The 26,708-nt window shown below is 38.2% G+C and overlaps 2 protein-coding genes across 6 annotated transcripts in view; one reads left to right on the forward strand and one right to left on the reverse strand.

Annotated features, from left to right (window-relative positions):
* wdr17 (WD repeat domain 17) overlaps window positions 1-23,193 on the reverse strand; it is a 48,128-nt gene extending 24,935 nt beyond the window's left edge. For 3 of the 5 annotated variants that reach the window (XM_084105765.1, XM_084105766.1, XM_084105764.1), the window contains exons 1-7: window positions 6,607-6,721; window positions 5,431-5,559; window positions 4,082-4,265; window positions 3,617-3,847; window positions 2,213-2,464; window positions 1,879-2,001; window positions 1,593-1,780 (exon numbers count right to left, since the gene is read on the reverse strand). In XM_084105765.1, coding sequence (XP_083961891.1) covers window positions 1,593-1,780; window positions 1,879-2,001; window positions 2,213-2,464; window positions 3,617-3,847; window positions 4,082-4,265; window positions 5,431-5,559; window positions 6,607-6,651 — 1,152 coding nt within the window. In that variant the 5' untranslated portion in view covers window positions 6,652-6,721. Of the gene's footprint in view, window positions 1-1,592; window positions 1,781-1,878; window positions 2,002-2,212; window positions 2,465-3,616; window positions 3,848-4,081; window positions 4,266-5,430; window positions 5,560-6,606; window positions 6,722-23,089 lie in introns of those variants that run through there. The other 2 variants (XM_084105768.1, XM_084105767.1) reach the window with 1 other exon arrangement.
* Window positions 23,194-24,552: 1,359 nt separating this feature from the next.
* Window positions 24,553-26,708, forward strand: part of gpm6ab (glycoprotein M6Ab) — a 64,614-nt gene continuing 62,458 nt past the window's right edge. The window contains exon 1 of the mRNA XM_084099468.1: window positions 24,553-24,628. Within this exon, the coding sequence (XP_083955594.1) occupies window positions 24,625-24,628 (4 nt within the window). The 5' untranslated portion in view covers window positions 24,553-24,624. The remainder of the gene's footprint in view (window positions 24,629-26,708) is intronic.

The following is a 26,708-nucleotide window of genomic DNA, read 5'->3' on the forward strand; positions in this document are numbered from 1 at the left end:
GAGCTCATAGCTTAGAGAGATCACTCTGATTGGCCGTTTCAGCTTAGCGAATCAGTGCACAAGAAAAAAAACTGAACTGACAAAAGCAAATAAATAATGAAATAAAGAGGGAACACACCACAGACACTTGTCATTCTTGTCATTTCATCTAATTTAAACAGTGTATTATTTTTTATAATAACCAAGGGCTGACAATGTCAGTGACAACTTAGCAAACATAATTGAAAAAGCTACACAAATATGTCAGTTATGAGCTAGACTGGTGCTGTTTTAGCTCTTCCAGTGTCCCTTTTTGAATGCAGAATACTGCCACCTTTGAGACTGCGTGAGAGGACATAACTCTCTCATACCAGTGTATGAGAGAGTTATGTCCTCTCACGCAGTCGCAAAACATAAGTGCCAGCTGTGACCATCGGCTGTAGTCTGTGCGGTGTTCAAGCGCAGCTTTTTTGAAAGTTGCCACAGTTGGCTTTCATCAGAGCTAGTTCTTTGACGTCGGTTTTGTGTGTCCCCGCCTTTTGCAGAGATTAAGCAGACAGTCTACTAATACTCTAATGACTGGCATTTGACATGTAGTTACTTATTATTAGTAGAATGTCTAGAATGGACGATCAAAACACAGTGTTACCAAATATAAATATTAGATAAAAAAGGATATTTTTTTAAAACGTTGCTTTGACAACAAACTGAAATAAAATATTGTATTTTAAGTTTAAATAGTAAAACTGCTAAAACTAAGACTAAAACTGAAATAATAAATTAAAGCTACATATAAATATTTAAACAATGCACACAAACAAATAAAAGTGACAAAAGCACATGACCAAATTACTAAAATTAAAATTAAAACTGAAAACATAAAATTAAAAGCTAATTTCCTTTATTCTTTAAACATTTTTAAATCTATGAAATCTATGAAAAGTGCAGCAATAGCTGGGTGAAAATTGAAAGGAAATACAGTAAAAATTTGTGGTGATGTATGTGGCTAAAATGTTGGGCAGACACAGGATGCTTAATCAGTAGTGAAAGAAAGTAGTTCTGCACATGTCCTGAGATAACCATAAGTACATGTTTTAATGTTATAAACAAAATAATTGAGTTCAGACTGTTGAATTATTGAAAATTAATGCAGGGCCACTTCGGAAAATTAGACACCCGAGGTCTGCACATTATGCTTTGTGTTGTGGGCGCGTTATCACCTCAGTTGTGCATTAATTTATGATAATTCAGTGGCCTGTTGTCAATTATTTCTTACTTAGCCATGGGGTGAAAAGGTTATGTTGCATTTTCCGTCATTAACAACAATCAAGGCAACTACAAGAGCTGTTTACCTGAGAAAACAACATGAACTCTTGTTGAATTGATCAGCACTAGGACGGAAGGGCACCACTTCAAAAGCAGAATGACTAATATAAATGCATCATTTTGAGCCATTGGTGCTTACTTGAATGCATCCATTTTATTAATAAGATAACCTACAACTAACTTTTCAAAAAACCCTGTGTAGATATTAAATATAAAAAGTGTAATAATCATTTCAGGGTTTTTCATTGTTTGTTAGTCCACAGGTAACAACATGTCAGTTTTCCTACCAGATCCCGCAGAAAGTCCCACTTTTTGGCACCCATGTCATACAGTCCTACTCCCCCATCCATGAAACAACAGACAACGTGCCCGGGTGGGAGGGAGAAGGCCTGGTTCTGTGAAAGAGTAGGTGGAGGCACAGCCTCGCTAGTGGAGGAGGTGTAGTGATTCTTGGAAGGGGAATTCGAGCTAAATGCTAAGAGAGAGATAACACCAAAATCAATATGAGTCATTATGATGCCGTACACAAACACATTTACATAAGTGCTAAATGGTGAACATGAAAACACATACATTTCTTTGCTGGCGGGGAATTTAAAACATGAAGTGCATGGAAGCCGGTTTTCTTCAGTTTAAAGTTATCCAGAGGTGTCGCTCTTGATACGTTCCATACTCTTAGCACACCAACTTGAGAATCTTGAGAATTCAATATAATAAGATTAAAAAAAAGTTTTTTTACTGATGTGAATATGCAAATATGACTGATCATTCCATTTCAATCTACACCCCAACTGTTCTACGTTAAACTGTAAATGTAATTAATCATTAAATGATAGTTCTAAAATCAGATTAAGATTAAAGCTACAGTACTATTTCCCACTGGCCCTTCTGTGTGTGTTTATCTTACCGCCTGTGATAAACATGCCAGGGGCGCTGGGCACCCAGGCCAGGCACTGCACGGAGGCAGCAGCACTGGGGAAACTAAAGGTAGTGATGCAGCATAGAGACTCAGAGTCCAGCAGTCTAATGCCATTGTGCATGTTGGCCACCAGTAGGTAGTCTGTGCTGAGAGGGTCCCACTCCAGAGCTGTGATGGGGTCTTCCTCATCTGTGCCTTCTAACGACTCGGGTCGCAGTACGTGCTTTTGATTCTTTGAGCCTAAGGTGATGTAATTAAAAGAAATTCATGTTATTGTTCAGGTTAGACCTGGGCACTATTATCTCTTTCCCTGCCATTAACAGGATTGACACAACACTTTCCCGCCATGGAAGAGTTTTTCAGGCAATCCATGTTTTCACTGTTATACAGTAGAGGGAGAAGTTACGCATCTTCCGAAATAGTGCAGCAACCACGGATCCAAAAACAAACGAAGGAGAAGCGGATAGAAGACTGCTTACATGCAATAAGCCAATGTGATTATAATAATAATAAACTGGAATAAAATGTTTTTTTGTTTGTTGGTTTGTTTAAAAGCAGATGCTCTGTTCTTTCTTATGGTATATTGACTGTTTACACATTCATCAAGTTTAAAATGAATGTTTAGTGAATATGATGGAGCTGGCAGGTAACTTCTTTAGATAGTGCTGGCGGGAAAAGAGTAGATAATATGAACTGTATCTAATCTGGATATAGTTCATATTATTAGTTGTTTTTAAATCTCTGTTGATGTTATGTTAGATTTTTTTATATTTTTTATTAAAGGAAAAGTTCACCCCAAAATGTAAATTCTGTCATCATTTACTCATTCTAATGTTGTCTAAAAACCTGTATGACTTTCTTTATTCTATCCTACAGTCAAAGAAGATATTTGAAAAATGTCTCAGTGATTTGTTAATTTTTTGTCCATAAAATGGAATTCATTGATCACCAAAATTGTTAATTTCCTGTCATGATTCCTGTCTTGTGTTCTCCTGTCTTAAGGACTTTTAAGTTGAAGTGTTTTCTGTTCCCATTGTTTCTGTGTTGTCTTATTTCCTGGTTCCCTTGTTTGCATTAGCTTCCTTGTTTGTTACAATAGCAACCCTGATTAGTTCTTTATTGTTCCCTCAGGTGTTCTTGTTTCCTTGTCATCTTGTAAGGTTCCCTGTGAATGTATAGCCCTGTGTTTTAGTCAGTCGTTGACTTTGCTGTTTGCATTCCTGTTCAGGGTTATGTTCCTGCTCCCTGGTTGGATTATCTTTGTTTATGTTTTTCTTTAATAAACATTTGCTGCATTTAGATCCTCGCCTTACCTCGTCTTTGCCATCGATGTAGCACTAATTGGAATTACACGTTCTTAGCATTAACAAATACAGTTAACAGTTACGGTACCTGGTTGAAAGATGGACAGACTGCCATCGGTGTGTCCAAACACCACTTTTCCCTTCTTCAATGGATGCCAGCGGAACAGGCAGATATCCGAGAGGAAACTGTGAGCCTCCTTATGCACAGTGACTCCTGAGTCAGGCCCAGAGATGGACCATATGTACAGAGGACCCCGGTGGGATACGAACGCAACGCTGTCACCTGCATTCCAGCACCAGCTTAGAGAAGCTGGGATACCTGGGAAATATCCATTTAGACAAGTTTAAGACCTCACATGAAAAAAGTCATAAACAAAAACAGTTATTAAAATATCTAAGGTTTGAGTTAAAATTATTCAAAACTGTTCATCTTTAGTCTGAGAAAAACTTCCATTTTGAGTGGTGTCTTGAAGAACACATGCTGTCAGGTGGAATATGTGTCTTGAGCTGGTGTGTATTTTTTAGGACACAGTAGGTGTGTGGGCAGTGGTACCTTTGGTGTTATCTAGCCGTGTAATGGCCTTCTGCTCGGCCACGTTCCAAATGATGAGCAGGTTATCAGCACTTGCACTAGCAAACACTTCAGGGTTGTGTGGACACCACGCTATAGCCGTGATTGTCTTCTTGTGTTCAGACATGATCGCTCGCAGCTTAAACTCATTATATATGTGATCAAGCTGGAAAGACACAATTCAATCAGTTAAACAACATAAAAAGTCACATCAGACTACATTTGTAGGTTGTAAAAAGGTTAGTTCACCTAAAAATGAAAATTGGATATTTTTAATGAATATTTAATTAATGAATGAATAAGTTTGGGGGGCGAGGATCTCTGTCAACCCATAAATCATGAGAAGTCACTGAGAACCAATGAACAAGTGTATGTGGGTTTTACCTGATCTCTGATCAGTTTTATACATTTGTAGACTTTTTATTTAGACATTAGTATAATTAAAATTAATAATGTAGTTAATAGTCTCTTATTTGCCTGTTTAGCTGAGCCATTCATAGAACAAACAAAACAAACCCTGACAATTGATAAACGAATATATAGACACTTTATAATCTTATTAGATGATTCGATAATTGCATTTGAAAGATTTCACTTTCAATAAAAAAATTGCAATAGATCTGTAAAAGATCTGTGTTTTTATGCATATTTGGCCCGGGGTTTTGTTGCATTTACCATGGAGACGAGTGTCAGATTGTTTCGAAGCCTCAATCTGCCCACCACTATGTAAAGTTTAGGGGTTGAGTTATGAGGACTCATTGATGCAGAGAAAATGGGTTTTATTTAAAAAAAAAAAAAAACTACCCTATGGGGAAAAACAAGACTGGCATCTAGACACTGTAAAAGGATCAGGCACGAACAGTACATAAGACAACGAACTGACACAGGACTGAAATACAAGGACACTGAAACTGACACAAGACTAGACCAAAGTGTCAGGATCCAGACACCATGCCTCGAACATGCAAGACACAGACATAAGAACGCACTGCCCAGAGAAAAACCCCAAAGCTGTGCGCTCACACAAACACGAAACAAACACATTCCATTTACCATATTTGTTGTGCTCTATATGTATGTGCATTGATCATCATTTATTACTCTCATTGAAACTCTCAGGTTGCATAAATAATATCCTCATTTGTGTTTCGAAGATAAACGAAAGTCTTATGAGTTTGGAACGCCATAAGGGTAATAAGATAAAATTTTAGTTTTTGGGTGAACTATCCTTTTAAGTTAATTTTGTCAATAAAAAAGGAAAGAGCAATTTACTTTATTAACAGTCCATCGTTTAGCCTACTATAATTCATATTCAGACAGTTTGCACTTACTTGGTACACATATATAGCGAGCGTGGCACAATACGCAAACCTGTCCCCACTGGCGGCACACACGTCTTTATTCCAGGGCTGACATCCAGCGGCCAGCAGGCCAACCTGCTTCACCTGAGACATTTTTACCTGGACAAAGAGACAGTAACGGCAATAAGGATCTGTGATGTGGTCCATTGGTCTCAGCATTTATAATAAAAGCACAGTTGTTGCAGTTGTGAAAACAGACATTAAATTTGGCACGGAAATACATTTCACTTTATCTAAAAGCATGTTATTGATGTTACTGTGAACGATTTATCCATGCATGTTTTTAACTTGATCTTCTAGTGATGTATATCGACTTCATTCATTTAATGTTTTTTTTTTATTAACAAAGTTCGGGAGGAGCACGGTCAGTTAATCAACTAAATTAGCATGACAGGAAGCATACAGTCTCATACAAGCAGACATGCCTCTGTCCCATGACAGTTTTCCAGCATCCCTCCAATTTCCAGCCCTCACCTCGGACAACATGCCAAATACGCATAACCTTTACACTATCTAGTGTGAACTCGTGAAATCTACTTATACCCGCCCCATTCTTACAATCAACTACAATGTCCATCCAATCAACAACAGATAGGTAAACCATGTCCCCACCCTACATTTTTTCCCTATTTGGAATGGACAAACTCAGATGTATATCACAATACGAAAGAAAAGATTTACCACTTCTTCTGTTATATTGCAATTTTAACACATCTAATTAGCGTTAATCTGACTATAATATATAAGTAGCATCTTACAATAAGCTACATTTTATAAGTAAAGACTGAAAAACAAACAAACCAGATTGTACTGCAACTGTGTGAAATATTTAGATAAAAATAAAAATAAAATACCAGACCTCAATGTTCTCTCTCTCACTTTTTGGGCCCATTCATGTGAAGTATAAAAAAAAAAAAAAAAAAAAAAAAACACTTTCAAATGCATGTCTCAAGACACCTGCATTCTGTTCAATTCCGCTTGCACTGCGTCTATCTGTTTTTGAACGCAAGAACGCGTCCTGTGAGAGCGGCCCCTTAGGGTGACACTAGCGAGAAACAACCCTCTGTTTGATCTACCTCTCTCTTCTTTACATTTGAAGTGATAAGGCTACACCAGATGACTTAATGATCATCACGCAGCTCCTACCTTTGGTTCATTGTGATATTTGCTGAAACAGCACAGGCTTTCCATGTCTGCTATCCTCTCGCCTTGACAGACACAAAGCCAAACAGGGCTCTGCAATAGCGACTACAAGAAAAATAGCCGTTTCAATAGTCTGTGTGTGACTGTTGCCCAATGTGTGAGTGCATGTAAAAATGGGGGTAGAGAAAGAGAACATGCTCATTGACTGGTGCAGGCTGCTCGTGTGGGAGAGGTGGCTGGAGACGAGAGTGATGGAACAGCTCCCGCCAGTAGCCAGGCAACAGCAAGATCCCTCCATTTAAACTCCCTCACTTACACCCCTCCCTGACATGCGCGCAGCCACACACCTCATCTCACCCCTGCACAGCCTCCTCGAAGGTGTTTATGCTGCTCCCTTTTGCCTGATGATTAACATGCTCCTCTGTCCAGCATGTATACACGACCACTTCACATGCACAAACTTACACAGCCTACATTGCACATATTGCAAGGTAGTGCACTGCAATTAGAGGGAAAAATCTAATTGTGATTTTACTGATAAAAATGTACATTTAAAATGTGATTTAAAAAACAGGTTTGCCGTGCTTGTTTATAGGGCCACACAATTTGGGATTACACAAATGTTGTGATTATATATCAGAATGGCTATAAAAACAAACAAACAAATAAATAAATAATAATTATTATTTTTATTGTTATTATTACTAAATAAAAATATAAAAATGACTAAATAAAAACAAACAAAATATTACACTTGCAACATTTCACTGTATAAAACTACAATGCTAATATTTAAGGCTGTCGTAATTTCTTCATTTTCAGATGTTAAAACATAACATTTTATTTTTTTGATGGAAAACCGCAGGGAGCCCTTAAAGCATCTCATTTGTTGATAAGCTTCTAAACTCTGGAATAACCCTTTTGTGGCTAAGACACACTCTCTCTCTTTAAATCTAGATTAAAGACACATCTCTTTAGCCAAGCGTTCACACATTACTTCTCACTAACTTGTACAATGTACTACAATTATATCTGATGAAATATACCAAATACACATGATAATTTTTTTGCTATGAACAAATAGCAACAATAACAATAACACAAATTGTTCTTCTTTTGCCTTCCATGTTTTCAGGCGAATCGATGCAAACAAAGATTTCAGATCACAGCAACTTTAGATCGGCATGCAAACCTTGAATTAACCTAATATTGTAATATTGTCCTTATAATATTGTAATATTATCCATATAGTGTAATCATTATGAGCACAAGTCGGAATTGCTGACTAAAGGCCCGTTTAAACCAAGGACTATAACTATAAAGATAACTATAAACGATAGGCTAACTATATTAGCATCCACACCAGCGCATGATATTATTCTGTTTATTCTAAAGCCCCGTTCACACCGCCAGCGACACGCAGCGACAAAGCGACATGATCCCATTCATTTCAATAGAGTGCTGGCGACTTCCGGCGACACGAGCGACAGTGACCGTTGGCGACAGAATGTGGGCGTGTCAAGCGACACGAGACGCGCGACAAAAGTTCAGAAATTTCAACTTTATGCAAATGAGAAGCGATTTTCGCGAGCGACAACCAATAGGAAAGAAGACTTTCAGTGGAGCTCAGCTCACGTCACCGTCTCGAGTGCAGGCAAGACAGAAGAGTTCGAGGGCGATTTCACTGCTTTATATGATTTGACTGTAACCACATGTGGATATAATAAAATGCATGGAAAAAGAAACTGTCGACAGTCTCAGTGAGTTTAATTCACACATTTAGTTCGAGTGTTGTAATTTTATGATACAAGTTTAAGTTTAGCACTGCTGCAGTTCATTTTACAGTTTCCCCTGCATTATGTTGACTATTAGGGACAAGAAAATTGATTATTTGTCAAATTCGAATGACGTTTTAGTAATTTATGACAGTATGAGTTAATCTGTTGTTTGATCGATCGTTAATCCAGTAGGCTAAATGATTTAATCAACTGAACACTGCTGTGGTAATATAAAAACACTCTCCCAACAGCATACTGTTTCTTTTGAGCCTAACTCCTAGTCAAATTAAAATGTTATAGTTGTATATATCACTTGTGATGGTATTTTGTATAGATATGGCCAGACGTGCAGTCTACCAATAACATTAGAGCGACAGCACTATGAACGCCCACAAGCGACTTCACAGTACAGAGACTAGCGACATACAGCGACAAAGTCGCTGGCGGTGTGAACGGGGCTTAAGCGTGTGCTTGTCTGTCACTTTAAATGCTCAAGCTTGTTACAGCAGGATGGATTTTGATTGGCTGTCAATGTTTTTATCGTTCATCAGCTGGATAAAGTCGTTCTGAAAGTGGTTCCAACAATATTGTTTCTCTGAGCTGTTATCGTTTACCCTGGAAATCCAGAGTTCTCGCGAGAGCACAAGTTGAATTTGCTCAGCGAGTTTACTCTGGCGTCGAGTAATGATGCTCATTAAATATGCCCTTGTATCCGAGCTGCACCAATCACATCGTGTTATCTGATATAGGTGGGCCAGAGGCGAGCTAAACAGATGACGGCAGCGCTGTGACGTCGAAGTCATTAGTAAACATTGCAAGATGGCTATGGATGAACACCAGTTGTTTGAAACGGCTTTGGCCGCTACAATGAACGAGTTAGACTTGGCTTTTTATCTAAAAGAGGAACAGAAGACTGCGCTCGAATCGTTCCTTTGCAAGAAGGGCGTTTTTGCTGTTTTGCCGACCGGATACGGCAAGAGTCTAATCTACCAGTTAGCTCCGCTGGTAGCGTATGGGGCTTGTTGTGATTGGTCGTAGTGTTATCCAATTGCGTGCAGTGAGATTTTCAAATGCATGCTTGGTGCCGCCCATCGAGCTGGCTGATTTTCATTATTCGATGCCAGACCATTAATCTTTCAGATTTAGATCTGGAGTTCCAGGCTAGTTATCGTTATAGCTGTGGTGTGATCTCTGCTATTCTTTAATACTGAGAAAGACTTTTAGAACTATATCTTAATCGTTATCTTTATAGTTATCTTCCTTGGTGTGAACAAGCCTTAACACATTTATTGTTTTATCTTAACTGATACATGAAGTTAACTAACCACATAACATGGACTATATTATAGCATATATTACTGCCATATGGACATTACTTTGATACTCTAATCTCTGGCTGATAACAAAATCCTTCTTAAACTGGAACATTGAAACAAGAATTTTTTGTAAAGCTGCTTTAAAACAATATGTATTGTGAAAAGTGCTATACAAATAAATAAACATGAATAAGCACTTCTCATTACAAGTATGGGAAGAATGTTGGTGCACATTCCCAAATGCACACTAAAGCGACCCAAACTCAGAGCAGATGCAGAGATGGAGTTTGTCTGGAACAGCATTTACTGCGAACCAAGCCGCTCTGAGACTGCAAACATTGGAGGATAATGAGCTGCTCGTATAAGAATATAATGCCGCGCTTCACACTGAAACACACAGCGCATATATTGATTAAATCGCAGCATTTGCAATTTGATAATGCTGCTAAACCATATCGCTATTATATCCATTCATCGCATATATAATAAGCTCCATTCAAATCATTTAGGTCTTCTGCAGTAAAAATGCATTGTAAATGCAAATGCAGAAAAATATAATGAGATGTCTGAGAGACAGGAGATCAAATAGTGGGTGATCTTTGAGAAATGTGTTTGTGTGTTCATCTATGATTCCGACCTTAGACCTCCAAATGCCACCAAGATCGTGACCAGCAGAAGTTTGGCTTTGTTAGTGATTTCACCCCCACAACACCTCCTACCCCTTCGGCTGGGCTGCGGGGGAGAGCGTGAGTGAAATGTAGACAGAGCAAAACACACGCAGAGGGAGAGCGAGAGATGGGCCACTCATGAAACCGTTTCCTAGGCGATGAAGACTAACTCCAAGAGGCGGTTGAGATGAAGTGGCAGGAGCTCTGCTGGAGAGGGCGAGAGTGCCGGCCAGCATCAAACATCCTACACCTGGGTAACACGCAACGCATCGACGTACAGCCTACGTTTGCTCCCACACTACCAACATATGCGTGTAACTTCTGTGAGTCACGCATGGCCCATTCATCTACACTGAAAAAACATTTAGAACATTAAAATAATGTTACAAATACAAAATAATCTTATAGATAAAGTTTCTGATAATGCTGCACAAAAGTAAAGTCCTTGAGAAAATTGCCTCATGGCTATTCATTTACAAATAGCACTGAAATGAGATCTGTAATAACATTTGCATAATTTAGATAGCTCGGTAAGTGCCTCCCTTTCATTACGGACATAATAATACCTACATGCTTATCTTTGTTTACTCCAATAAGATGAAAATGAACACATAGCCTGTTGTGTATATATATATATATATATATATGACTGGAGCCTATTCTCTGCAGAATTTTTGAAAGGGTTTCATTTATATTGAGACAGCATTGCAGACAGATGACCATAGAAATCATATTGCATGCCACAGACTGCCGTTAAGTCATTTTCAATGCAAGCCTGACACAGACACTGTCCATTATCATGCCCTCCATATAAATCTATAAATAGACCAGAATGTCCAGGCTTTTATTGTGTGATAATAAAACAAAACCCACAACACCTAGACCAAAAACCATGTCTGTAGGTTAGAGATTGTCACTATCAACCCAGAAACAGGTCCGCTTTTTAGAATGAAAACATTTTAATTGGTCCAGTGCAGGCAGTTGCTGTAGGGTTCAACTGACCTAAAAAGTATGTATAGGTTCCAAAAAATATTTAATATATTGAGAAATTATATTTTTTACTTCTTTTGAATATTAATGGAGCAGCATAATTCTGTCATGACAACTCTCAGAGTGTTTGGCATGGTAATGGATATGAGAATGAATGTTGATATATTTGGTCTTGGTTGAATAAGTAAACTTTATTTATATTTATATAGCACCTATCACAGATAAAATCACAAAGTGCTTTACATGTAGCAAGTTAACAATTTTAACAATTAAGAAACATCATACAAAACATAAAACGTAATAGCTCAGTCAACTGAAAGCTTGTCTGAATAGAAGTGTCTTCAGCTGTTTTTTAAAAGAATCAACAGAATCGGTCACACGAAGCGACAGTGGCAGGGCATTCCACAGTTTGGGAGCAACTGCTTGAAAGGAACGGTCTCCCCGAGTTTTAAGGCGGGTTTTAGGGACAATCAGGAGATTTTGACCTGAGGAACGAAGAGTGCGGAAGGAAGAATAGGGGGTCAACATGTCTGCGATATATTGGGGGGTCTGTCCATGTAGTGCTCTAAAAGTTAAAACTAAAATTTTATAATCAATTCTAAATTTTACTGGAAGCCAGTGGAGAATAAATAAAATCGGAGTAATGTGTGCCCTTCTGTTGGTTCCTGTTAATAGCCTGGCTGCTGCGTTTTGCACCAGTTGGAGACGGTTCAGAGAAACTTTGTTAAAACAAGTAAAAATAGAATTATAATAATCTAACCTTGAAGAAATAAAAGCATGAATGATCATCTCCATGGTAGCTTTGGGCAGTATTGTTCTCAGTTTAGAGATATTTCTCAAATGATAAAAACAGTTTCTGACCAACTGTCTAGAATGACCATCCAGAGACATCGATTGGTCGAACAAAACGCCAAGGTTTCTTAGGCTCAACTGGACGGATGAGTCCAAGGAACAGAGGTGTTGTTTAATTTGGGGTATTTTTTGTTCTGGAGCAATGATCAAAGTTTCAGTCTTTTTTGTATTCAGTTGTAAATAATTGTTGTATAACCAAGTCTTAATGCATGACAGGCATTCCAATAAATCAGTTAATTTACCTAACTCTGACTCTTTAGATCTGTTAGAGCTAAAGAGATCTGTTACGGGATTTGCTATAACCAATACATACATGACACGCTGCTGTGAGCAATCAAGACATGCTGCTGCTGTACAATAGACCGTACATGTACATGGATTACCCATAGCAGATCAATAAAGGTGGAGCTGGGGAAGGTGGAGGGTTTCTGAAAGCGCACTGCACTGCTAAGGCAAATGCTAACCAAGGATTTGAAGGTTGAACACGTAACCTCATTGGCTACTGATACGGCTGGAACCAATCAGCCGTGCTCTATAGAGAATTATATGATTGCAAGCGTTTGAGTTAAGGACCTATTAGCCTGTGCTATCAAGAGTTTCATTACAAAACTTTGTATTTGTAAAAAGTAGATTGTTTTTTTTATTCCGAAACAGTATGTTGCATTTTCTTATTGGTACAGTTGGCTTTCACAAGGCAACCTTTCAAAGCGTACCAAAATGTGTTCACGCAAGTCACTTGTGAGTAACTGTCCTCTTATTGGGCAGAGTTTCCTCTGCGTCATGCATCAAGATGATTGACAAGTTCGCTCCATGAGCTTATTGTGGCTTTATTTGTAACTGTTGAGACAGACGCAAACACTATACGAATGTAGCCGTCATTCCCGCTGTTAAATTATATGCAAATTCAAACACGCTCTGTCTGGATCTCCCAGCGCTGTCTAGAGGTTAACAGTGTCAAGACCTATGGTCAAGACACATATGCGAACACTAGACGAATGTCATAATGGCATTATGATAATGATTATGATAATGCAGCTAGAGCAGGAATCAATGCTTCATCGGGACAGCATTCTCGCACGGAGAAGCGCAATTACACAACATTTTAAAATGAACAGGTACTCTTTTAGTTTTCAACTGTGGTGACACTACTGCTATTTATATAGCACATTTCCCGTTATGAATTATAGGGGTGCACGATTCAGAAAATTTCACGATTCGATTCGATACCGATTTTTAGTCTCAAGATTCGATTCAAAATCGATTCTCGATTCAAAAAACGATTCACAGTATGTAAATGTAGTTGACTTTTTCCTGTGTGATTGCAGTAGACATACAATTTAAAAGAAAAGAAATAACAAATTAAATGAAGTTTGATATTAGGCCTACTTTGTCTTCATAAAAACTTTTGCAACTAAACAGTGCAAAGTGCCAAGCTTTGGCCAGCTTTCAAATACATTTAATTCAAGTTTAAATTAAAACTTTAAAAACATTTTTTACATTTAGCTTTAAAGTGCAAATCTGCTGTAGTCAGATCAAACAAACAATACTGCTAAATGTAGTTTAAGAAGTAGGCTATTGACGGCAAAATAGGCTACAGAATATTTCGTTCTGTATTGACAGGTGCAATTTTTGAAAATCGATACAATAAGCCTACATTAAAAAATACAAAATGCCTACATTATATCTGCATTTATGTCAAAACCTAGACTTTCAAACATCAAAATGTCATTTATTAATATGAATATCCGTGTCAAAATTACATATAAACATTCTATTTTGCCTGGAAACGCTTCCAACACGCTTGCGTGTCGCGAGAAAAATAGGCGTCGGTTCTATTTCTAGCATGCACGCATTTCCCGCACGACTCGGGCCACACCTGAGACGCGCGTGTCACGCAGGCTGTGTGCAAGCTCTAAGGCCGGTGACACACTGGCTGCGTGGCGTGAGCGTGGCGTTTCTGTTGCGTGTCAGCTGCGTGGCGTTTTCCACGTCTTTGCACACCAGAAGCGTGTCTGACGCGGCGCTGCTGCTGCTAGGTGACATATGATAAGCCTAAATCGCCACCACACAGCCAGCCAGCCTTCCTTCTGCTCCGCTTCTGGGGAGAGAAACACACTGGGCTCGTTTGTTGTGGTCCGAGCCCTTGCTCGATTGTTCCCGGCGCCCCCCGCAGCGTTGGTCTGGTTTCACACTCAACTTTATTCTATCGAACAATGGTGCGCTTGTGTGCTTCTTACGTCTTCGCAAACGTGCACGGCGCATGATAGAAAACAGAACGCGGGTCAATATGTTGTGTTTTTTTTAATTAATTTGGTGCTATTATGCGCAGCTGAGTGAACAACACAGGTTTACTGTGTGTGTGTGTCACATAAGGTGGCTTTCTGCTGCTTGCAAACTGACTCTTTTGAGGAGACAGTGGATTTCCATTAAATTGTTGCCCTGATTCCACGCGCTATGCGCAAATACACTGCAGATAATACTCTCGCTCGTATCCAAGGTACATCATCAACACTATCATCCCTTACATGTGTTTTAACTAAATACATCATAATCAGCTAAAATGAATGTGCAGGTAACTTTACTTCCTGAACAAGTGCGCACCCGAGTCCATGTTGCTTTCACATTCACGCGAACCGCGGCACGGTTCGAGTGCAACCGAACTCAGACCACCTCCTCCAGGTAGTCTCGGGTTCGGTACCCCAGTGCGCACCCGGGTCCGCATGACAGCGTTCACATTAGTGATTTTTCATGCGAACCGTGCCCTGTTCCGAACTAAACTGCCAGTGTGAGGGTGCTATCACACTGAACTCGTTTGCTGTCGTCCGAGCCCGGGCTCGATTGTTCCCGGCGCCCGGCAGCATTGGTCTGGTTTCACACTCAACCTGGTGCATTTGAGTGCATCTTACATCATCGCAAACGTGCAATGCGCATGGTAGAAAACAGAACGCGGGTCAATAATATATTGTGTATTTTATTAATTTGGTGCTATTGTGTGCAGCTGAGTAAACAACACAGTGTGTTTACTGTGTGTGCGTGTCGCATAAGGTGGCTTTCTGCTGCTTGGAAATGGACTCTTTTGAGGAGACAGTGGATTTCCATTAATTTGTTGCCCTGATTCCACATGCTATGCCCGAATACACTGCAGGCTCACTCTCGCTCGTATCCAAGATTCCAAGCTAAATCATCAACACTATTGTTACGTACTGCTCTGAGACAAGAAGGTTGAGGATCCAAATGCAGTTTATTTAATAAGGACAATCCAAACACATAATCCAAAATACAGGCAAGGTCAAACACAGGCAGGCAGTCCAATCAATCAATCAAACAAACAAACAGGCAGGCAGGGAGCACAGGCAAAAGGGTAATCCAGAGACAGGCAAGAAATCAAAACCAAGAGACATAAGACCAGGAAAACGCTCAGAGATGCAGTGTAAACAACTAACAAGACTTTGCAGGGAATGACAGAAAGAACCAGGCTTATGGGTAAGTAAACAAGATGATGAGACACAGGTGAATGTGATCATGGCTGATTAGTCTTAGTAAAGGATTATGGGGAATGGAGTCTGTGGATGTTTGGTGACTGTCCGGGTTGGAGTGCCCTCTGATAGTAATTCCGGGCACTCTCACTGGTGATCGTTATAACTATCATCCCTTACATGTGTTTTATTTAACTAAATACATCATAATCAGCTAAAACGCATGTGCAAGTTACTTTACTTCCTGAACAAGTGCGCACAGTATTAACAGTAATACAGGTCAATAAAACAAAATGCATTTGATTATAATTAACATGACAATGTGTACAAAACTAAAATAGCCTAAATTCACGTTTATTTTTACGTATTTGTCAGTTTGAGGTGTCGTTGCCATAACGCGTTGCTATGGCAGTACAAGCGGAAACCAGGGATAACTCAGATATTACGTAATTGACAGGCGACAAGGGACGGGCACTTTTTAAAATTGTGAATTATTCTGAATTTACAAATTCTTGGAAACATTTAGGATAATGAAAGTACACAATTGAAAGAAATATATAACACTGTACAAGTGGTTTTTGGATATTTTGATACAAAATTCTTACATATTGTCCCTTTATTTTAACATTTTTGATAATTATGCAACAACAGTAATAATATATAGGCTAATAGTATGTACAGTACAGGTAACATATTTGGACACATTACTATTTTTTAAGTTTTTTTTAAAAACGTCTCTTATGCACATCAAGCCTGCATAATTTGATCAAAAATACAGAAAAAAATATTACAATTTAAAATAATGGTTTTCTATTTTAATGTACTTTAAAATATAGATTGATGCCAAGCTGAATTTTCAGCATCATTTCTCTTCAGTGTCACATGATCCTTCGGAAATCATTCTAATATGCTGATTTATTATCAATGTTGGAAAAAGCTTAATGTTTTTTTTTGGAACCTGTTATACTTTTTTCAGGATTCATTGATGAATAAAAAGTAAAAAAGAACAGCATTTAATTAAAATAGAAATTATTTTATAAGTCTTTACTATCACTTTTGATCAATTTAGGCCTAACACAGCATTGCTGAATAAAAGTATTAATTTATTTCAAAAAAGAAAACTACTGACCCTGAAATCACTGAACTTTTGAACGGTAGTGTATATTGGTACAAAATATTTCTATTTTAAATTTTTTAACTCAGAATCCTGAAAAAGTATCAAAGGTTACAAGTATATTAAAATAGAAAAAAACATTATTTTAAATTGTAGTAATATTTTACAATATTACTGTTTTTTTTCTGTATTTTTGATCAAATAAATGCAACCTTGGTGAGCATATATATATGACCTTTTTTTACATTTGCCCCTGCCCCTGAGGAACTCTCTGCACGTCCCTGGTTCACGTTAGCGATTTTTTCATGCCCCGTTCCGAACTAAACTGCCAGTGTGAAAGTGCCCTTAAACTCATGTAAAAAGGGAGTCAGAGGGGCTAAAGGTTCACAGAGGACTATTGAGATAATGTAAATATAGGGGCAATAGTGATATTTAAAATGCAAATATCTTGATATAACATTATACTTTAGGTAGGCCTAACTTTTGAGTATCAGTCTAACCACTTCAGCAAATGGCAGCAAATGTTGGTTTAGGAAGGTGGGTGATGTGATGTTTGTTTACAACATCCACTTTATCTAGTCTCATCCATGCTAAAATATTGTATTAGAGCTCAATGAAAATTAACTGTATAGGCTACATCTTGGGGTTCCAATAACTTGGGGACTTTTACCTCAAATACTGTACTTGCACATATTTGGCTGTTCCTGAATAACAAAGTCCGAATTTTAAGTATCCAAATATATGACAGTTTCAGGGATTCTTATTAGCTACATAAATCCACAATGTTTTATAAATAATAACCATATGTTCTAGTTCAAATTGCCTTCAAACTAGCCTTTACGCATTGTCTGCAATGTACTCATAGATCAGACATTGCAACAAACAGGTGTTTAGGAAAGTACTGTTTTTTTTTCTTTTCTTTTTTTTCTTGTTGCTATTGAGTGTTTTGGCAGAAAACAACATCAAAAGGGCCTACAGACCCGCTGTACCCTATCATGAAAAAGATAGAAGACAATAGCAGCCATGTCTCTTATTGTCTGCAGCACCAAAACAAAAGCACCAAAGCTTTTCATAAAACAGCCCATGCAGCTGGAGCTAACTTGAGTGAACTTTAAAGCAATGAAAAAGTTTACATTTAGAAGGTAAATAAATCAAGAGACACATACTGCCCTAAGAAAGTGATCATATTTAATAATGTTTTGTTAAAGCTTCGTGTACTAACTGTCAGCATTGGTTTGCACTGCAGCAGAGATGAAACATGATCTAAGTGCAGCAGTCTTTATTTTGAAATAAACTCCAATATTCACAAAACAGAATATTAGGAATAGGAACAAGGATCAGGAACATAACAACCAACATAAAATGACGTAGAACTAACTGAGAACTGAAAGACACAGCACAATAGACAGCAAACGAGAGGGGCTAATTAACTAAACACACCTGAACAGAACTAAACCAATCAGTGACCCTGGTGACAAAACAGGCTGGGAAAGTGAGAGAACTGGGGCCTGTACCATGAAGGTAGCTGAACAAACTCGGGGTTACAGGATTAGTTTTGAGTTGACAAAACCAAACCGATGCAATCAGGCTTTATTGGTACCATGATGCAGCTCATCAACTTTCTTTGTCAACTCAGGCTTTGATCCTCAAGCTATGATTACTCCACGCGCGCGTGCACATACAAGAGTGACGTCGACACTGAACAACCAATCGCGGGTAGAGCGAGAGCGATATATTTTTCTGCGGAGGAGCAAGAGATAATCATTCATAATTACGATGAATTTAAATATGTATTTCAAGCTCGAAACAATACGTTCTCTGCTGCCAAAGCAAGAGAAGACTGTTGGAGAAAGATTGCTGATTGTTAATGTGTAAGTTAAACAAATACGTTCTATATTTATGTAAAATTATGTATGTATATATGTATGCCTATATGTGTACTATAGCCTATAGCTTATTTTTATAATATATAAAAAATGTGCATGTATGTACTAAGAAAGATTAATATTCATTGATTTTTAGATTTTTAGATGCAACCCCAACTCCAAATGTTCTTGGCAGCAGATAAAGACAAAATATAAAAATATAATTCAAAGGTTATTTCAAGGAGTTAAATCAAAGAGTATTTACCACAACCTTTTATTACTTTTGTGAACATTTTATCACACTTGTTTGCAGCAAACAGAAATAAATAGTTAAATTCAGAAAACCAGAATACACTGTGGCAGAGGAGTTGGCTCTGAGTAGGCAATAAGGGACGGCCGATTATGGATGTGATTACAGGTGCTGTACAATCTGACCCTGGTGCTGGCTCCTCTAAGCAAGTAACACTGGGTACGTGTGCAATACATTACTACTTTTTTTTTTAAGTTTTAAATATGGCTGACTGTATGTTCTGCAGGGAAATACAGTGTCCCTGTTGAAGCTAGCACACATTCACACACACACACACACACACACACACACACACACACACACACACACACACACACACACACACACACACACACACACACACACACACACACACACACACACACACACTATTAGGGTGAAGCAAATGATGAAGACACTCTGTCTGTGTGTTCTCAGACAGTTGCTGATGTGAATGCACTGGGCTTTTTATTATGGCAAACATTTGAATGTGTGGCATAAAAAAGAGACTGGCCCTTACACATCTCTTTTGTAGGATTTTTCACAACCTGACCAGAAACTGAGGCCTCTACCTCAATGGGCTTCAGAAGAAATGTGTAAGGATTTAAAACCCTTGACATAAACTACAGTCAGTCCTGTGTTTGTAGGAAGTCAAGGAACTTTTTGTGATTTGATGAGCCTCCAGAAAACTTGTAATGATCATGTTTGTGGTGGAATTATGTTTCAGGTGGAAACAGACTCAGTCAGGGCCCTGTACAAAATGAGTCTTGAACTAGACTGCACACTAAAGGAGACTTGAACTAGACTGCACACTAAAGGAGTCTTGAACTAGACTGCACACTAAAGGAGTCTTGAACTAGAATGCACACTAAAGGAGCTGACTGTGAGCTGAGGAGGCTCCAAACAAAATCAAACAGCTGGATAAAACTGATCTCAGTATGTATATAGTTATATAGTGTATATATATATATTAGTATAACTTATTTAACCAAGTAACACTTTAGTATGAATATTTATTAATGCAACTTTCTCTTGCTCTCTTTCTCCCTCCCATCCCACAAAACCAATAAAACAGTTTGAGACCTATCTGCAGTTTCAATGTGCTTTTATTAAGTGTAATATTGTATGGTGATTGCATCTCTGCACCAGCTGGATGGTCAAGTGTGATCGGGTCAGTTTCATCGGGGAGAAGCTGGTTTTGTGTTTCTCGCTCCTTTCTACTGGTGGCTATATTGTGCAGAATGGCACATGCAGCCACTATCTGTGATGCCCGCTCTGGTGACTCTGAAGCGCCGAACACAGTTGAAATGTGCCTTTAGGATGCCAAAGGTCATCTCTATCTTCACTCTGGTTTTACTGAGGGCCACATTGAAGCGGTGCTGTGGCCCTATCTGAGGGTCATGATAGGGGGTTATTGTGTAGGTTTTTCTATCTCAGTTCAAATGAACAGTGTTTTGTACTGTACCAAATTTAACTTGCTTTCCTCAAAGCGCTGACACAACACAGACTCATGGAAAATTTGTAAGACAAGCACTGGAGCCAGGCCATTTGGCATCCAAACTTGATCATATGTTCATGACCACAAGTCATCTGCAGATGAAATGTTTAGTAGATCATTGTTATATCTGTTAAAGTTACTATTAATTTAAAGCTTCATCTCACAGAAAATAATCATCTCACATATTCACATCATCTCTACCTGAACATTATGGCTGTGATAGGACTTCCTATTAACATAATCTGCCTCATGTTCCCCTAGAGCAGTGGAGATTGGAGCAATAGACTGCATGTTGCAATGACTTGGGAATCCTATCATACGATTATCAGAATAATAATAAAAAAGATTCAAAATAATTCTTAACATGTATTATATTGTATAGTACATTTGTGAAATTTGCTTTTTAAGAAAAGAAAAAAAAGTGTTCATGTGATGTCACCCTATCAATATATCTTACCGGCAATTTTATAAAAGCCCTCTTTTATGGACATGGTCGATAAATGTCCGGGGAACATTATTAGTTAAACTTTTCATGTACTCCTGCAGAGCGAGGACCACCTTGCGAATGGTTCGACAAACATATGTTTTCTCCTAGCTTCTGTGCGTCACCCACCGTGCAAGAATGTACCACTTGCAAAAAAAAAAAAAAAAAAAAATGCAACGCAATATTTGCGGTACAGTAAGTGCATGAATTCGACGTGTTAAATTCTTTATGTGCGGCTCAAGAAGTTCGCAAAGATAAGACATTCCTTCCGCGGAAAATCTGTATCTTTCATACAAGTAACTATCAGGAAAGGCAAGGGGATTTTGTCTGGCTAAAAACTCTTTCTCTACGAAGTGCTCGTCAAACAATTTGTGCTGAGATGTCCACCGGATTTCGAAGAAAAGGTGAAGTCATTGTAACAGACACTTGGAATAAGTTACGTCACCTATATGTTTCTTTGCTCTCAGCTGATTGGTCAAACTTCAGTCTGAGATCTTGAATCCAGAACATAACCTGCCCCGGAGCAGGTTAGCCGTGCAGCGTAAGATACCATGGCAACGAACACCGATTAAAGCCGAGCTACTTTCATAGTACCTAAAACCCAGGGTTGGCGGAAACTAAGCTGAAACATAGCTGGCTAGCCACCTAATCCGGCTTCATGGTACAGGCCCCAGAACTAATTAAACTGAAAACCAACCTATAAACACAGATATGAGCACAACAGATCAAAAACAAACTCTAAACGTGAACAAACAAACACAAAACGTGACATTAACAATGCAAATGTTACTGATTCCAAGCTTTTTGTCTTGTGTATCTTGGCCAATATTAATTTTTTTTATTTATTTTTTTTTTTATGCAAGTGTATTGCACCACACAAATACAGACCCGATACTTAGAATTACTATTATTATTTCCCTGAAACTAAACGTGTTAACATATAGAAATATGACATTTCTTTTACGCACTGACAGCCATATAATTTTAATTGTAAGTCATATTTTCTATTTTAAAGGTTTTACAAAGCAAACAATCAACTAATGTCATGCTATTGCTAGGAGAAACTTACTACAGTAAGTGCTGCCATACAGTCCCACCCTCTCTGCATGGGGCCTAAAGAGGATAAAAAAAGATTGGGGATTCTAGATATCTAATCTTTTCCTGTCCATGAGGATCTTCACACAGTATTATGCATGCAGAGGTTGTTTTTTTTTCCTGTCAGATACTCTATGACCTGCACCATCTTTCTCATTTCCCATTTAAAAATCAAATACTCATCACCCTGCCACATCTTCAATTACTTAATCTGCAAATCTTTTCCTCTAAACAGCCCATAGAGACTAGGCTCTACGATTCCCTAAGGACAGTAAGCACTCTCCTGAATCTGACTGTGATTGCATCAAACAGTTCTCTTATGATATAACAAAGATGACACTTTCCTACCTTAAAACAAACTGATTCATACAACCAATTCAACGCACACACAAATAGACTAACTAACATGAATAGTGCATGAGGTCTCATCACTTGTTCCATAAGTGGGGCAACGTGTCAAGTGGATATGATGATCTGCATGGCTGCATGTCGAATCGCACCTGTCTCAAGAAGCACTGGTCATTAGTCCTGCTTGTCCCTGCATCTTGGCAAGAGAAGCTGTTATGTATCTAGTTTCTCACTGGGTCTAATCTGCCCGGCACTGTCTGCTCAAAATCATAATGAAATCTGTGATGAGGCATAGTAGACCACTGTCAGCACTAACAGCCTCTTGTGCATTCCCACAATGACAGTCCACCTGGAGTTCTCCCAAATCACATTAAAAAGTTACAGTACAAACAGCACAAAATAATCAGAATACTAGCCTATTTTTGTTTGCTTTGTAACGGCAGTTGTGAATTAAATAGCTCTCAGTACATGTATTTCAACAGGAAAGAAAGGACGTGAAACACCATTCTAGGTTCTTTACAGTGCCAATTTTTGTTCTGCACCGAAACAATGTACGGACAACGATGAGAACAGTCCAGTGCGTAAGCAGGGTTGACAAAGTATTTTTTTTTTTTTTTAAAGCAGCACATGTATCCAAATGCCTCGCTCTGTGGGAAATGTAGCGAACATTGCGTTGAAAACAGGAGTGAAACGTTAGCATGAAGCTCGCTTACCTCTCTCGATGTCCGTTGGACAGCGACTTGGTGCTGAGATTAGGTGTATCGCTGACGGAGAAACACTCGCTTCATGTTTGTTAACGCTGCTTCCGAGTCATTGCGACGATTGGGCCGTTTCAAACTGACGTCACACGCTGTCCCTGTTTTTGAATGCTGATTGGTCACTTGATTAATCAATCAAACAAATCATAGATAATCCATGTAATCTTCACTCGGGGAGGTGCTCAGGTGCCTGTGCTTTCTTGTATTTGTAGTTCAAACGGTTGGTCACCTAATTGTTGGAAAAAACTAAACAAAGGAATTTTGTGAAATATGGCAACCGTTCAATGAAACTGACAATAACATATTTGTCTGTGAGGGCTGTGCAAGGCAGGGAGTATGATGCATTATTAATCTACCAGCCTTTTCACACAGAGATTCAGTTTCATTTGTGGACTTTCACCCCATGCATGTTGTCGCTTGCTGCACAACACATTGGCAATAATAACCTTTTACGGTTTTGGATAGCCTATCCGTTTTATTATTTGTGTTTGCGTATAAAAGGCGTATCATGTACTGCTAAAAAAGACAATAAAGAGTCCATTCAGTTATTATAATTCAGAGTGCAACTCCTGTAATCTACCAGCAGAGGGAACTGCTAACCTTGTTCATATCATTTTGTGAGCCATAGCCTACACATCACAGAAGGTGTGTTCGGAGTAAATACGATGCAATAAAAAAAGAAGCGGATATTGTCGAATTAAACACACATAACACTGTATGTAGGCTAAGGCTTATATACCTAGGACACCGGCTTCCCACGGGCATGGAAAAAACGGAATTTTAACCTGGAAAATTGAAATAATGAATTCAGCAATGTCATGAAAATAGCGTTTTTTTGTTCAAGTTATGCGAATGTTACCACGACAAAATTATCCTGTTGCGATAGCAATTAATATGGCATGGCCAAAAAAAAAAAAAAAAAAAAAAACGCCAAACCGTTGCACTTGAGTAGACCTATCTACAGTTAGTCGTGATGCCTGTGATGGCTGAATGGTTGACTACATGTTGCGGGAAGGAAAAATAAATATGGAACTTTATGGCCTACATAAATAAAGAAGTAAACTGTTAAATAATTACAGAATTAATAATAAACTTTCCTAAAATGTGAGTTTGTTTATTTATTTATTTAGTCTTTTATACCATACAAAGCAATACAATCAAATTTATTGTAACTTATTATACATTATAATTGATTAGTTTATATAAGAGACTCGCAATCTCAGTTGTAAAATAGGCTAATAATAAAGGCTATTTAAAATCTATTTAGGAATTATTTTTATTTATTTATTTATTTTTTGCTTTTAGGCCTTGCTAAAATTCATTTTATGTCATGAAATTTATCAAACAATATGTCATTGATTGATAAGTTTCCCCGTCCGTTTGTGATCGTGACGTCACCGTATTAATATACAGACGAACGCGCTACCAGCTCTCAGTGTCAAACTCTTGAACTGGACTTTTCCAGCGGTGTCGAGCTCTTAGTCTTAAACATGGGTAAGTCACTGCTTTGTCGTTTTAACGGAGATCGAGAAGACGACTTCAAAAAGTCGCTGAGGAGAACTGAGGTGTGGGAAGTGCAAGTAGGCTACGACAACTCAGTCGAATGACAGAATGTTAAAGTTTGTTTCTATTGCATGTAAACATATTGTCATCCTATCACAGCTTCGGCCGCTATGTGATACAACTGTTTGATTCAACAAGTTTCTATTTACTAAGAGAAAGAGCTGAGAGTGTTTCATTCACAAAGCAAAGCAAGCTTAAATATACTAAAGTAATAGCTTACTGAAACATTGCAATGTTTGTAATAATACTTATTTGCATATTGTTTCGAATCTGTATGACTCTCTATCACAAAATGAGATGTTAGGAAAAATGACAGCCTCAGTCACTGTACACTTTCATGCATATTTTCTTAATACATTGAAAGTGAATGGTGACTGTCATTCTGTAACATTTTTTCTTGTGCTCATTAGAAAAAGTCATACATGGTTGAAACAATATAAGAGTATGTAGTCAGTAAATGATTGATTTTTCATGTTTTTGTTGTTGTTGTTTTGGGGTTTTTTTTTTGGGGGGGGGGGGGGGATTTATTACTTTTAAGAAGAGGAAACAGATGAGGCATATGCACTTTATCAATCATATTAATTTATACAATCACATTAAAATTGTATCCCTTTTCCAGTCTGCTATGGTATAAGCATTGTATGTGGTATAAGCAAACAGGCAAACATTAAGTAGGCTGGCAGGTTGCCTATAAGCTCATAATCAGATAATGGTGATTTTACTGTACCTGGTGCAGACATCTGTGCCTTTCAGACATTGAGTTTGCAGCAACATATTACAAACTACTTCCAAATGGTCGACAGACTATAGTGTTCTCTACACTTTTTATCAGTGAACAGACACAAATTGACCTGAACAAGATGTTTCCATACATTTCTTATTTTTTTATTATTATGATGATTATCAAAACTATGTAAACATGACAGAGGAAGAGACTTATTATTGTCAGGAAAGCTCATCAAAAATACAGGAAACCTTCGCATCACAAAACAAGTGAAAATAGATGTGCAGAAAGTTTCCTCACTGATCAAATGCACCTTGTTTGTAAAGTGCAGCAGTACTACTACTGACCAACTGCTACAGAATCAATCACAGCTCCTTTAAAACTTTTAGACCTGCTTCATTGCACAAATTGAATAGGCTAGATTTTTTTTCTAGGCACAAAACATTTTGTTCTTATTATGTGTGTTTTAGGTCTGGGTCTTTGCATTTGAAAAGCACTGCTGTTTTGGGGCTTTCACTTCATGCTCTGTTTACCAGTTATAGTTGGAATATGAAAAATGACAACACTCGTTTGTGCTGAAAAAGACAGACTTTGTTGAAGCTCTCATTCATGGTGCTTGCTGATGGCCTGTCCCCTCTGTGTTCTCTCTAATATATGCACGGAGTCACATGAGGGATAAATAGCCACATTATGTCTCTCTGTTAGCCGCCTCCAAACATTCTCTTCTTGTGTGGGGGGCCTTTGATAATCCTGACAAGCGCCTCTGTTTTAGTGAGACTGCCCTCCCCTCCCACCACCCTGTTCTCACTCTCCTTTCACTGGTTGTCGGTCAGTCTAATGAGCAGAACATGGGTTTGGGTTTATGGGGTTCAGGGACTTAAAGCTGGAATGCTGTCTCCTAGGCTGCACCCATGTCTTGTTACAGATGCCCAGTTGAAAGGTCAGCCAGTGCCTTTGGCGTGTGTATGTGTTTTTGTGTGAGGGTACAAGTGCAACGTGTGCCACTGCCACAACGACATCTTTTAAAATGAGGCAGTAGCAGAAACCAAGAGTCTGTATTTTTGCCCATATGGTGATGAAGGGGAAGCTCAATATGTTTGTGAATGTATATCGTCTTCACAACGCAGCTGTTCAATTACTGTTTTGAATCACTGAAACAGTGCAGTGCTGGTATGGGGGAAAATATTATTTAAAAAAAATACTTAATTCATACAATTTATATACAATAACACATACATCTTTTGTATTTTTTGTATTATTTTTATTATTTTTACATTTTTGATTATT

The sequence above is a fragment of the Abramis brama genome, assembly GCF_963993115.1.
Source record: "Abramis brama genome assembly, chromosome: 2".
NCBI classification, from domain to species: Eukaryota; Metazoa; Chordata; class Actinopteri; order Cypriniformes; family Leuciscidae; genus Abramis; species Abramis brama.